Source organism: Ascidia mentula, chromosome 5, assembly GCF_947561715.1.
Source record: "Ascidia mentula chromosome 5, kaAscMent1.1, whole genome shotgun sequence".
In the NCBI taxonomy this organism is placed as follows: domain Eukaryota; kingdom Metazoa; phylum Chordata; class Ascidiacea; order Phlebobranchia; family Ascidiidae; genus Ascidia; species Ascidia mentula.
Genome location: NC_138570.1, coordinates 690,040 through 704,449, shown reverse-complemented (window position 1 = coordinate 704,449; position 14,410 = coordinate 690,040). Strand labels below are relative to the sequence as shown.

Below are 14,410 nucleotides of genomic sequence, written 5' to 3'. Positions count from 1 at the left end.
AATATACCCGACAGCGGCCGCTATGAGTTACGGCATTCCGCTGCCCCCCCAGCAGTATTTGCGGCCGCCGCATTAACAGTACAAGCATCACTACATGTGGTCCCAGGCCACGTTTATCCAGCTCCTGTTGGCCTCCATGGCCCTGACGATCTCCTCTGGAACCGTGTGTTCCAACCATACAAGATTCAGTTCCTGTGTTTGTGCTGCCCCAGCCTCTCATCATGGGGAAATCACCATTTTTTCTTGCCTAAAGAAAAAAAAAAAAATTGTCTAGCTAGACCTCTCCTGGCACAAGTACTTCTGGTAGTACCCACGAAATAGTCTTCATGTCTCGCACCCCAAATAAAAAACTTTAATTTGGCAACCTGTGCGCATTGAATCTTATGTAATATTTAGAACAAGAAAACATAACAAAAGTGCGTCATTATATTTATATTTGATGGTCTGTCAACCCAAAATTGGGGCGCAACCATTCGTTTGCGGACCCCTGCCTTACACTACTTGTCTTGTGGCGTAGTATTGAAAAGTCGCAGATAATCAATGAAAACTTTTGTATAATCCTGAAGCGCACCAAAATACACACCAGCGCTATATAAACGTACACCAGAGACACCCTTTCCTTACGGCGTAGTCAGCGTTTTGCTAAAAACATCTCGTCACAGAAACTTAATGCATTATTTCCCTACCTGTCATTGTGAACCTCAACGAAGACCACGCCTTATCTTCAAGTTCGTTACATTTGCTATTTCTTTACATATAGGAAATGTGCCGTATCAGTCTTATGTCTACAACTGAATTATCCTGGTTTTGGCATTCTTCTTTGAAAAGACTTACTTTTATATTATAACGTACGCGAGCTTTCGCGAACAACCCTCGCACTATCAGGTTTTATTTCTCAGCCCACAAGCGCCCAGCAACAACTTCGAAGCGGCGTTTGCCATATTCCTTTTTTCGTACGTGGTGGCCATCTTATTTGGAGAAGCGTCCGGTGTAGGTACAGCATTGGCGCCCCTCGTTGCCGCGGTAAATACTACTACACCGGGTCACAGGGTTTTTTCCAAACTTGATCCACATATAAGCATGTGTAAAACAGAAATCTGTGTGAATTTTAATGATTAGGCGTGAACAGGGCCACCGCCTGTTTTTTTTGTTTATAAATAACAGTTGAAATACTACACGAAATCGTAGCGTTAATATTCGCACATATTTCTATGTTACATAGGCTTCTATGTGGATAAAGTTTGGAAAAAAACTTTGTGACCCGGTGTAAAAGTATCTTCCCGTTGACGCAAGCCGGACGACGCCAACTAACAACAGCTTCTCGTTTTATAGTGACATTTCTCTTTGACCGTCTTGCGCTTGTTTTTTTTCGTATTGCGGTAAGTTTATTTACACTTGATGAAGCGAGATGAACTCGTGAAAGCTAGTGTGCATTTTTGAACACAAAAGTCAGTTTTCTCAAAAGAGTTCCACACCACGAGAATTGAGTTCGTATTCGTATATGTTTATAGACATGAGACTGATACGGCATCACATTTAGTAGTTTGTTGCGAGTAAAACTTCTTTACGTAACCTACACCAACCAAGTCCCAAAGAGAAACCCCATATGCCCACATACCATAATAGTTTACAAGCGCCCACACACTCTCGCTTTCATGCTCAACAAATATAGAGGCATCCCTCATTGTGACGATGAAAACCGGCACAAAACAGAAGGGTAACAGCCTTGCGGCCATTGCGCCCACTGTGGAAATTTCGGCAACTACACATCAATGGTTGTAAGTACTAAACAATTATTAACACCCAATGGGCCAATTACACTCCGTCAGACATTGAGATGTCGAAACTACGGAATTTATATAGCTACCTGCCTTTTATGTGGTGACCAATACGTTGGCCAAACGAAAAACAAGTGCTCGCACGAAAAAAACGATCCGCTGTTTATCCAAAATAAATCCGTTGGTTTATACCGAATATATTGAACGGATAAGTTACATCGAAACGTTTATATCCATTAGGTTAAAATCTGTCAGATTTGTTATTAAGACAAATATATTTCACTTCGAAAAGCATGACCAGTGTCAACAAGTAAACGAGTTACAAATGTCGCAAATTAACGAGACTGTGTATTTTTTTCACATATTTTGTTTATCATAAATTTAACGTTTGGTTTTTGCTGTCAGATGTTAAATCAACTAATTCAAATTGCACTTTTTGAACGCGATGGGATTCGAACGCAGATAATCCGGGGCAAGAGTTCCGAACAGTGACCAGGTTTTTACTTAAATAAGTCGGTCCGCACATGGATTGTCAACATCGGTAAAGCGCCCAACTCATATACTAAGATCTCAGTTTTTCACCTAGCGGTAGTTTAATTTTGTATTTTGTACTGCTTGTTGGTTTCTTGGGGCATTCAGAAATCTTTCTGCTCAGAATTCATCACAACTTTTTTATCAAAATTATAATAAAATATTCAAAATTGTTGCTTGTTGCTTTTATTAAACAAAGAGAGTAGGTGCCTGCCAATTTATTAACATGTGATGTAAATGTACGTCGCAGATCACCAATTAATTTCCAGTTGATGCAACGTTTGTGTGGTTAAAAAGGTCACTACGATCTAAGTAAAATATTACAACAAAAATGCAACTTCTATGAAAAAGAACAGCAAAGACACAGAAGGTTTATGAAACGACGCGAAGTTGTCACTTCCACATTCTAAAAGTAAGATTCTAGTTTTCCTTTCCGTCTGACGTCGGTTGTCCAGCAGTGAAATCCTCCCCCGATGGAATTCGCGTAACTTATATCGACAGGAATCGCCTTCACACCTGAAAAAAAATCCATAAAACTTGCTATGAAATGCTGCAAAAAAGTTGCATTGTGATAAAGCTGAGAGAAATAATAAAAAAAAAATTTGAAATCCCAGTGGGACAAATTAACAAGACCATTCTCGCAACTCTTTTGTATCTGTAGGCTCGTACAAGTTGGGGAATACCCATCAAATCAAAACGTACTCATATACTGCTCAACATTTAAGCCCATGACCTGTGCGCTCACCGTTTTGGATATAATAAAAAATTCCTACCCAATTTCTCGAACATTTTAATAGTGGGAATTTGTTTTTTGTCAACCATTACTCTTGTTTCATCCAACATAAGAACGTTGATGCTGAGCCAGGTTGACGTCATCCACAAGGGAGGTCCGCCTGTTTTAAAACAATACAAATTCACGCGATTTCAAACGTCATACAGAAGTTTAATGGTGGTTGTTCCGTGTGCTGCACGACATTCAACCAATTCCGAGTACAACGTCTTATAAGGGATAAATAGAATTTCAGTCATGTATATTAAGTGCAGCTTGCTTTGTTTACATGAATTGTTTTGTTATACGCAGGAAATAATGATGCCCGCAAAATCGATATTTCTATTAGATATAATAAACTAGCTCACTTTACGCAGGGCGGGATCGCCCCACTGCGCAGGCCCTTTATATTTGGCGATCACAGCTCTAATATACTGATCATAAGGTTCACAGGCTTCGCAGCCAAGGCATCGCAGCCAAGCTGGATCAGCCACTTTTCCCGACAAGTCGGAGCGAGATCGTAAGCATGGCATTACTTCTGCGTTGTCTGATTACGGTGGTGGAGATCCTCTACGCTTGTGAAGGTCGCCTGACAAGTTGTGCGCTTGCGCACCAGTGTACCTTGGCCACAATATACCCTGTGAAGCCACTGAGCTCCTGTAGCTAAGTTGGTAGAGCGTTGGGTCCGGTTAGCCCAGGGTCGTGAGTTCAAACCTCACCGGGAGCTTGATTTTTCAGATCTCGCTCCGACTTGTATGGAAAAGTGGCTGATCTAGCTTGGCTGCGAAGCCTGTGAACCTATAGCTCTTTCACAGCATCAAATACATACACGTTTAAATTTTTACAAACAATTGTCATGTTTTAATGCAAGTCGAAAACAAGTTGTGAGATGGATAGAATAAGAAAGTAAACAATTTGTTACGATTGGTCTCGCTACAAACCTTGCTATGATTCAAGTTAATTCATTTGAGGACAACTACACAGATTTTTTAACAAATTAAGGAAAGGTTTTATTTCCCACCTTGTTCAGGAACAGGTCGTGGCGCTTTTACAAGTTTCCATCCAGCCTGGTCGAAAAAGTTGGTCTGTGGACGAAAAAACAAGATTTTGGTGAAAAGTTTGACAGCAGGAATAAAAGAAAAGACAATTTTAAGGAGTAAATTTTTTCCTCAATAAACTTTGGTTTCCTGCAGTGATTGAAGTGAAATAAAATTCTTAAAAAGAAGACATTCCAGGATACATGAAATTATATTGTTTCACTTTCTGTTGGGATTATATCACTGAAATTTTGTTGCAAATATCACTGAAGTTTTGGGGTCGCAGACCAATTACTTTGTGGGCTTTTGGTTTTTTTTGGGGGGTCAATCAAAAATATTTTTATTTAAATGAGGTCGCACAAAATTTTCTTCATAAAATGGGGTCGCATACAAAAGAATTTAAGAAGCCCTTAAGCATGTAGCGAAAGAGTAATGTTGACTTTTAGAGATGATCAACATAGAACGTAACCAAGACCACCTGAACATATGGAATAGGCCTATCGGGATTAACAATAGCTAGGCCCGGTCTTATGGGGATGAACGAGACATCAATATGCATTGGACTCGGGTCTTTGAAGCTTAACAAGTGGACGTTGTATTCCGGTCCAAGGTGGCGAACCAACCATTCCACTCCGAACCTGTTTGTAACCTGTTGAAAGATTGTTTTTAAATACTCCCTTATCTGTTTATTCTATTTGCGATACCGATGATGCCTGCACAGACAGGCGAAATATATATGTCGTAAAAACTTGAAACAGACAGACGACTTAGGATTATTTATCATTTTCTGCATTGATCCGTTACCGAGTCTCTGTCAGCCATAAAGACTACACAGGCGATTCATAGAAATCAAACTCTTATTTATCTGTTTTAAGTTATTAGTTGCAGTTGCTATTTCTTTACATAATGAAATGTGACGTATCGGTATTTGTATGTCTACGAAGTGAATTCTCTTGGTTTCGCACTCTTTAAGAAGACTGACTTTTGTATTGAAAAATGTATGCTAGCTTTCGCGAGTTCCTCTCGCTTCATCAGGTGGAAATAAACACAATGCGATACAACAAACAAGCGTAAGACGGTCAACCTGTTTTAGTTGCCACAGCAACCAACAAACCGGGCCTTGAGAAGCGTGCAGAATTCCATAAAACCAACGCAACATATTTTTAAATATAATGCCTTACTTGCTAACCTTTATGGTTTTATCGGTGCTCATGCTTTTAAACTGGGTACTCGTTTTACCCGCTTGTTTATGTATTTCATCGAATTGACAAAGAGGTAAAAACGTACATGGCTTTGTCGAGCAAATATGTCCTTTCCACACCTCATGAAATCGGCTGCATCAAAACAAGGTTCGAACTCTGTGACGACAAACTTTCCGTTGAGGGCAAGATTTTTCATTTCTTGTTTATCATCGCATGGATAACTCTGAAATATTATGTGATATAAACGATATATACTGACGGTAACTTCTGTTAGTTGTTAAGTATTAGATAACTGCAAAATTTCTCAAAGTTACCGAAATTGTCGAACAAGTGCGTAATTACGCATGCGTGAATCGCACCGAAATCGTTTGCACACTGAAAAAAATATATGATTACTCAGTGCATTTGCACGGGAAGTTATCGTGCATCGGGCGACGATGAACATGATCGGCTGATAAATTTGTTTCCACAATCACAGGAAGAGTGTGTGTTCAACGCCAATGAATAAATCACATTGTTTATCAAAGTTCTATGTACAGGTGGGAATGCGCGAAAAGTTTCAAAAGTTCAAAAAAAAACTCAATAAATACACGTCTGTCTGAACATTTTCCTGCGACTTTTTGTTGACCATATGAACTTTTACATGTCGTACCATTTCGTACATCTCATCGGACATAGTAGGCTTAGGCGCCGTGGTCCATTTTGCTCCTCGTTTGAAATATTCTTTTAACAAAGTTCTGTAAGCTCGATATTCGAAGAACCTGGAACGCCAAGCCATCGGTGCTTCTATGATCTCATCACCGATCACCAGAAGTATATCGCGGGGCATCGCGCCGTAGAAACCTTAATAAACAGAAGTTCAAAATCACTTGTGCCGGTCAGTAACCGTGTTATGTAGCTTCAATCTTTGAACGAAAACGCCCAACAGTTAAGTAGAAGCAATGGCGACCGCATTTCAATTAATGCTTATGAATTGATTCTATTTGAATAAGATACTAATTATACATTCAATAAAGCGAAATATATTTGTCTAACTTACCAAGACTGACAGATTTAGGCCGTGGGCATTTCAATTAACACCACAATTAACACCATTTACCTGTAGATTTAAAATCTGGCGTATTGTATGGCTTGCTCCAATCTATGACGTCAGGTCGACGAACGGTAACACCTTCATGACGTAATACGTTGCACATTTCTTCGATTTGTTTTATAGCTTTTTTAATGTGTTCGCGTGGAAATGGTTTTCCGGCGTTATTTTGGAAGAGAGTTCTGTTCGCCTGAGGTATCACGGTCTGAAATCACATTTTAACTACTTAGGCATCATTAAATAAGATGTTGTTGATGTGGTGTTTTGAAACTTACTTTAACTTCGATGGAATAATCGGGGAAGCAGGCGTTGTCAGGGCGACCGACAATCACTTCTTCAAGCGGATCCCACTCGTTAAAAGCAGATACAGGAGACTTAGAGGCTGCTGGCGCCAGGACCTACATGGGTGAACGAATTTGTTCGACATAGTATACAAATATTAGGAACATCAACGGATTTATTTTCAATTCTGAGAACAAACAGGCTGGTATATATTTCTGAAAACATTGACATGTTTTATTTAGTTAAAACGTTTCGGCAAAAATATCTGCCATCATCAGTTGAAAGTGGCGCGGTTGGTCCAGCAATATGTACCAGTCTGTTTGTTCTCAGAACCATGGTCCAGCAGCTCCACTGTTATATAGAGCTGGCCTGATTGACGTCACAGATCGATGTGTCAATGTTTTCGGGACTATGGTCCAGTCTGTTTATTCTCAGAATTATGCAAATACCCATGTTGAAAAAAACTTACTTTTCCATATTCGTTTGTGAAGATTTTCCGACTCGTTTGCCTTGCGAGGTTTGAAAGTCTTGTACAGGAATCAGTAAATTTAAGTAGTTTATGCAACATATTGCTTCTGTTCTGCCATAAACTCCGCAGTAAATATTTGGCACAACTGTCTGTTCCCGGACAGTTTTCAAATTGCTTGTAAAATTGCAAACAGGAAGTTTACTTTCCATCAGGTGGGTGCAACTGGTAGTGTGATAAACTAATATATCGTATCGACGATAAATCAAAGTTGTCTTTGGTGTAATCATTTGCATTTTTATACTGCAACTCAGATAACAATTTATCAATTACACTTTGGATAAAAACCGTTTAAAATGTTGTTTTTTCAGTGCTTGTAACACGCCACGATCAAATTTCTGAGAACAAATTGCCTGTGTCGTTCTTTGCTTCCAAATGTGTCGCCGTACGCCTTCCTGAGTATAAAACTTTTTTATTCGTTTTTGTGTTGAAGCGTCAGACTGTTGCCACAATATAGTGTAAAAGGTCCCTTGCTTTTCTTCCACTAATGATTATTAACGGTTGCCATGAGTTAATGGAAGGAACTTATTACGCCTAAAACTGACAACAATTAACAGAAAACGGCATTACGGCAAGATGTTTTGACTATTTTTGGTATGTAACATGTTTTTTGTGCGTTAACGACTTGTTTTTAGGTAGTACGAACGTTTTGGCATAGGGTTCCTCTATTTCCCGGATTTTTTACTTCCCGGGATTCGGGAAATGAAAAAAAAACTTCCCGGGATTCCCGGGATCCCGACAAAAAAATTGTCATTTTTTTCGTGCGTAATTGCATTATTTAAACGACTAAAATTTGTCTATTACACCCGCAAACATTTAATTTAGCAAGTTCCCGTCAAGTAATATCACATTCGCCAAGGTTAAGCTATAAAACGTAAAAAAAATAAACAGAATTTTTGTACCGCTAGGTTGCGCCCTAAAAATTTTTTACGTTGTGCTTACAAATGCGTACCAACTTCGTTTATAGTGTAAGTTTCCGCCATAAAACTGATTGAAAAACACAAAACAGGGTCATCATTTTGATTCATAGGATCCAAAAAAGCAAAAAAAGGAAAATTTATTCACTTCTTAATCTATTTTGCTTTGTTGCCATATTCCCGGGAAGTGAAATCAAAATTCCCGGGATTCGGGAACGGAATATTGTCGAGAAATCCCGGGAATATCCCGTCGAGACATTCCCGGGAAGGAACCCTAGTTTTGGAGGGCAGTACGGACGCCATATACGTACCTATTCGTTTGAATTCATTTACGTGTTGTATAGAGGTACACGAAACATTTACATGGCCGTTGTGGTGCCCACCGGTTAATCATTCTGTGGGCATTTCCGGATTTGGTTCTTGAATGGAAATTTGTTTCGTTTGAATAATATTGCTCAATAATAAGTGCTGAGTTTAACTTATAATAGGACAAGGCGTTTAATGCTGCAGAAAACCCGAAGCGTAAAAGCAAATACAGCTATTGACATACAATGTCACACCAGACAGGAATAAAATGTAGGTTCAAGTTGTTAAAGATTTAAGCATAAGAACTGCATGAATCTGTTTGCGATGCGGATACCCATATTCATATCCTAATGACACTTATGTATTTTTTAATTTAATTTTTTTGCAAATATCTGATAAACATGTTGGATTGAATAATGTGACAATTTTGAATCCATGTGATAACAACATGTACCATTTTTACGCAATTCACACAGGTTCACAAATGAATTCTAGTTATGTTTTGTAAATTGTATTATTTATTTTAATTTAAATTATCCGAAGTAATTTTGAACCTTATCTTTCCTGTAGGTGGAGAGGATTTGAAGGAGCTTTTTCGTGATTGCACAAATGATGGCAACATTAGAAGCGTCCAAGTTGGAATTGAAAATGGTAACAAAAAATTTTTATTAAAAATCATTTAAATAAACAAACAACTTTCTGGTTGCAGTCAATGAAAATAGCTGATGTATTTTTGTTCATCTCCAGAAACTTTAATTCCAAAGAATCATACAAAAAAAGTCTCGGATTGTTGGGAATCAGATTATGAAAATGCCACTATTTCATTCTTCCAAGACAAACAACCTTGTTATGTACTCTTTCAACTTGACTCGAAGAATAATTGGTTATTGATAACTTACTCCCCTGATGATTCAAAGGTAAACAGCTAATTTTTACAAAACTTTTGGATTATTTATATTGATATGTGGATGGCCAAGATTGGAATGTTTATAATTTGTGTGGAGTTTTTTGGCAACTTTTGATTTCGTGGGCTAGCAAATGTTTCGCACATTAATGCATCACTAAATTTTTTCTGGGTGGATTGCTGATAAAATTTCACAAACATTTTGTTTCATGATATTATTCCCAATTTGGTGTGTGGTTACAAATGGATTTTTTTCCAGTGTGTATAAATAGCTCTTTGTAATGCATGCATATACTGGTACTTTGAACGTGAGATGTTGTGTTTAAGTGTAACTGATATTATATAACTCTCCAGGTTAGAGAGAAGATGTTGTTTGCTGCCACCCGGGCCACACTGAAAGCTGAGTTTGGAGGTGGTTTCGTCAAAGAAGAATTATTCGGCAACAGCAAGGTGTGCGACCTTTTATTAGCATTACTGACACCTGTGTATGTAGAACTCTTTGATAAAGTATCAGAATTGCCAAACAGTCTTATGGGCAACAAAAAATTGGTATCTTCCTTTTTTGACAAGTTATATAAGAAAAAACATTTGTCAGGTCATTTGTTATTATACATGGATACTTGTATACGTGTAATATTGGCAACATATGTTTAATTTATCAATCTTTATCATTTTTGAAAGGCTGATGTATCTTTGGCTGGGTATAAGGAGCATCTCCAGCATAAAGATGCTCCACCCCCTCTTACTATGGCTGAGGAAGAATTGAAGTTTCTCGATGACACAGAGGTATTTTGTTGCTTACTTTGTGTTACATAATATATTTGTTTTGTATGCGAACAGATTTTAACCTGGAAAATATAGGTTTCTATAAATATTGTGCTTTCTTTTATCCTTCATTTAATGCAAAACTGTTAAAGATAATGGTGAATCACTTGAGTAAACAATGGATTTCATATCTTTGAAAAGGGAAGCTAAACCTAATATGTTGTTGTTGATTATTACTTGTTTACTGGTAATGAACTTAGTTGTGTAAAACATTGGTACATACAGTTTGGGTTAACTTTTAAAATTTTATTTTACCTAAACTTTAGAAGCAAACAAAGCACAACTACATCTGGAGCAAGGTTTTTTGACTATGATATAAGTTAATAAGTGTTTGTTTAGACAAAGACTGGTGTTGGAAACTCGACCAGACACCAAACAGCCCAAGGAATAACTTTTCCGATTGACAAAGTTCTAGAGGAGGCCCTGCTACTATTTATAGAGGGTGCTGTGAACCACATTGAAATGGTAAGCAGTGTTTTCAAATCGTTTTGCACTAAATATCAAATATATGAAATTTACTACTTTTTGTGTGTTCGTTTTCATGGAATGATATTGTTACGCCCAGAATTTGAGTAGTTTTAATGCAATGTAATGTTTTTATTCACACATTTAAAAACACTATTCCTGTAGCAATTTGCAAATTTAGCAGTTTTACATAACTCATTCAGTTTAGCAATAATTAATAAAATCTGTTGAAGGAATTGGACAGTGGGAAGCCATACTGGCACACACTCTGTTTTCATTTCCAGTGTATAAACAAATAATCCACTTCCCGTAAAAGTGCTGCCATAACCGTCAATTGTACAATAAAGCCTTACCTTTTACTGAATGGTTTTCAGTATCTGCTTTAAAAGCATTCACCATGCCAGTTGGCTAAAAATTACTTCCTCCAAAACAGTGGTTTCCAACATGTTTGTAGTCATAGACCCCTTATTTAGCTAAAACTTTTGTAACAAATTGTATATTTATTTATTAAATAATTTAGTGTGACATAATGAGTAATTGAAATTAGACCCAAAATTTATCTGATGGAAATAATAACGAAAAGAAGGAAACAAAAGTACAAAAAATAAACATAAATTATTTAAAGAATCTTTGCTCAATATCATACCCCTGTAAACATTCCACAAACACCATTTTGGAAACCGCTTGTCAAAAAACAACTTTTTATTTCCAGAGTGTTGATGTTGACACCGAAATTATCAAGAAGTTTGGTTCCAACAGTATTTCAGCTGTTGAACTGCATGAATTGATATCTGACAAACGGGCAGGATACCATCTATTTAAGTATGCCCATCGCCACAATGATGAAGATATCGTTACCAACTGTAAGGATCTTCCTAAAATTGTTGCATAACTGTTTGTTAACATAGTGTTTGTAAATTTTTAAAAGTGATTATAAACCATGTCTGTATTTTTCCTTTGTTTGTGTTGCTATAACAAACCTTCAAAACCAGTGTTTTTCAACCATTGGACGATAGCATAGTTTTAATTTCATGTGTGTCAGGAAACTATTTGAAAAACGTTTTTTAAACATCGAATACAAAGATGTTATAGCCAAGCTAGCAGATGGTATCACCCAACTTTTACCACAAAAAACATGCAAAAAGGTTGGAAAACACTGGTTTAGGCAACTTAGAAATACACAGAAAAAGTTGCTGATTGCTCCTGCATTGGTTCTATTCAGTTGTGTTTTTGAAAATTCATGCATATGCATATGTGTGTCTGAAAATACCAAATTATTATGTACAGTTTTTATTTACTCCATGCCTGGGTATTCCATCCCCGTTAAGCAAAGAATGCTCTACTCATCATGCAAAGCTGCACTCATGGAAACCATACAACAAGATTTTAATATTCCCATCGACAAAAATGTGAGGATATGTTTTGTTTCACTAACTGTATTTAAATAAGAAGTTGACAATGCCCGTAGGACGAAACATATATTCTTGCATTTTACCAGGCCTGTTTTTAGCAATATATAATTACAGAGAAAGCAGTGATTGGCATGTTATCATCTGCAGTTATGGTTTAAAACCATCTCGGAAAGTCTGTGTTTTTATAAAGTTCATATATTGTACAACTATATTTACCACAATGCATCACAGATCGAAATTGACGCCAAAGACAAAGTCACCGAGGAATATCTTCGTTTGGAGGTCCACCCCCCTGCAGTGGACACCAAGCAAGCTTTCAACAAACCCAAGGCCCCAGGTCGTCGAGCACCCACCAGAAGACCCAAAAATGGGGTCTGATTCATTTACAGGGTTTTCATAACCTCTTAACTCATTATTAATCAAGTGATTCTAGCTTATAATAAGTGATGTCACTGTTGCCTTGTTTTACGGCTTGATGAGAATTTAATCATGTGCCTAAACAGCAAATTAGCAATCAGTCTATAATGGATGTAAGTGATGAGTAAAAATTTAGTTGTTTTTTCCGTTGAAGAAACAATTGATGTCAAGATAATTATGAAGACTTTGTTTGTTTCTTTGATAAATTACTTTGTATTGTGGGAGTTTTTAACCACCAAATTTCAACTACAATGTGAAACCAAACCCACAGAAATATGTTTCCGTCATATTTCATTACTTGGCCGAACTGTTTGAATGGCAACTTCAGTGGTGTTAGACTGCACTTAAAACTATTAGTTCAATGCTATGCTACTGTTTCTTTGTGTCACGGGCATGACAGTAATTATATGTCATATTTGTTTAGCAAAGCTGCTACCTTTTCATGAGCACTGCATGTATGAATCAAATGCCACCTGCTGTTATAGAGTATGAAGTGTGTAAGTGTATGCTAAAATATATTTTCAAGTTTATAGGAAAAGTTTAGTGTGTTTGTATGTGCCAACTCCAAATAAAAAATATTTCAAATATCTATCTACGTTTTTTTAAAGTTAAATACTGCCGGGGAATTGTAACCTGTCCCCATGAGGTTTTAAATCAACTTCAACTATTGTTTAACATGAAAGCATTACTTCGCTAAACCATGTTTGTGGTAAATTTTAATGGTTGATCCATTAAGTACTATAATTGCTCTCTGTATGTGCTTTATGTAACCTTTATCTTCGTTGGGAACTGTTTTCGCTTGATTTTCAGTCGAAATTGTGAAATAAGATTTACCGGTGACCAGAAAACATACATTACATTTTTTATACTTATGCTGTTTAACCATCTGTATGTGATCACCTTTGGTCTATAGAGGTGCTTTTAAACTGGTTCAAAATGGAAGATTGTGCGTGTTGAAAATTTGTGCAACAGTAATTGAGCTTTTAGCCAAAACCAAATTATTTTTTGACATGATTTATCATTTTTGCCTGTTGTATGCTTGCTTGTAGTGCATTAAACTGTACTGCACATTTGATGGGGTCAGTTTTGCAATTAGCATGCTGTCCCATGCATTTCAATTTACAAGTAAAAGATACCATCATCTTGTGAACTTGAACATGTTGTTTTTGTGTAAGGAAAATTCTGTAACACAGCGTTAAGCAGGTGATGGGGGCTGGAAATTTTCTCAAGGAGTAATTTTTATCTGAGTTACCTTAAATACTAACGCCATGTGATCAACAAACCCTTATTGAAACCTGGAACATGCAAATTTACAAGAAGCACGTTACAGCCTAGTTTTAAAACAAACAAAAACGCATTGTGACGTAACACCGTGTACCAGAGTCACATCAGAAGCAGATTTTTTGAACTACTTTTGACGTCATCAAAAGGGGTCAGGATGTCTAGGTTGAAAACCATTGAATTAAAATTTTCATGAAACTACTCATGCGGAACGTTTGGACCTGGAGGTTAACGCGTGTAATTAGCAGACGCGTGGATCAAGACAAGAATGCACAATCTAACAAAACAACCAGCTCTAACAACTCTGTGTGCAGTTACTTGCATACCAATGCTTTTGAAGGGTGTTACGCTAGAATTGAAAGACAGTTTTCGTTGGTGTTATAAATAGAGTGGTGATCTCTGTGACGGAAAACAGCTGTTGAAGGCATTTGGAGACAATATGTGATGTAGTTGCAATTCATGTCCACACTAAACGTGGTTCAAAAAGTTTTTCATTGACCTTGATAAGAAGGAAGCCGGAATGCTAGGAAACAGTTATTTTGGTATTTAGTTGAAGATATTGGTTTCGAGAAAAGGCCATCTATACAGTTACGTAGGCTTATAACGTATCTTTCAATTTGTAACTAACCAAATCTTTGGATGAAAGAAAGTTTTAATTTATCATGAAG

General features: G+C 37.1%; 2 protein-coding genes across 2 annotated transcripts; one reads left to right on the top strand and one right to left on the bottom strand.

The window, feature by feature from the left end:
• Positions 1-2,715: 2,715 nt before the first annotated feature.
• LOC145903425 (glycine amidinotransferase, mitochondrial-like) lies at positions 2,716-7,281 on the bottom strand. Its single transcript, XM_082991508.1, has 9 exons — positions 7,159-7,281; positions 6,683-6,805; positions 6,417-6,612; positions 5,970-6,160; positions 5,403-5,540; positions 4,600-4,764; positions 4,100-4,163; positions 3,083-3,202; positions 2,716-2,825 (listed from the first exon to the last, which is right to left on the bottom strand). Exons 1-9 carry the CDS (start codon positions 7,255-7,257, stop codon positions 2,716-2,718), a joined length of 1,206 nt encoding a protein of 401 aa, XP_082847634.1. The 5' UTR covers positions 7,258-7,281.
• A 1,256-nt stretch (positions 7,282-8,537) lies between these two features.
• LOC145903426 (twinfilin-1-like) lies at positions 8,538-13,606 on the top strand. Its single transcript, XM_082991509.1, has 9 exons — positions 8,538-8,708; positions 9,009-9,089; positions 9,186-9,355; positions 9,697-9,792; positions 10,024-10,128; positions 10,507-10,632; positions 11,345-11,495; positions 11,920-12,041; positions 12,276-13,606. Exons 1-9 carry the CDS (start codon positions 8,684-8,686, stop codon positions 12,420-12,422), a joined length of 1,023 nt encoding a protein of 340 aa, XP_082847635.1. The 5' UTR covers positions 8,538-8,683; the 3' UTR covers positions 12,423-13,606.
• The last annotated feature ends 804 nt before the right edge of the window (positions 13,607-14,410 follow it).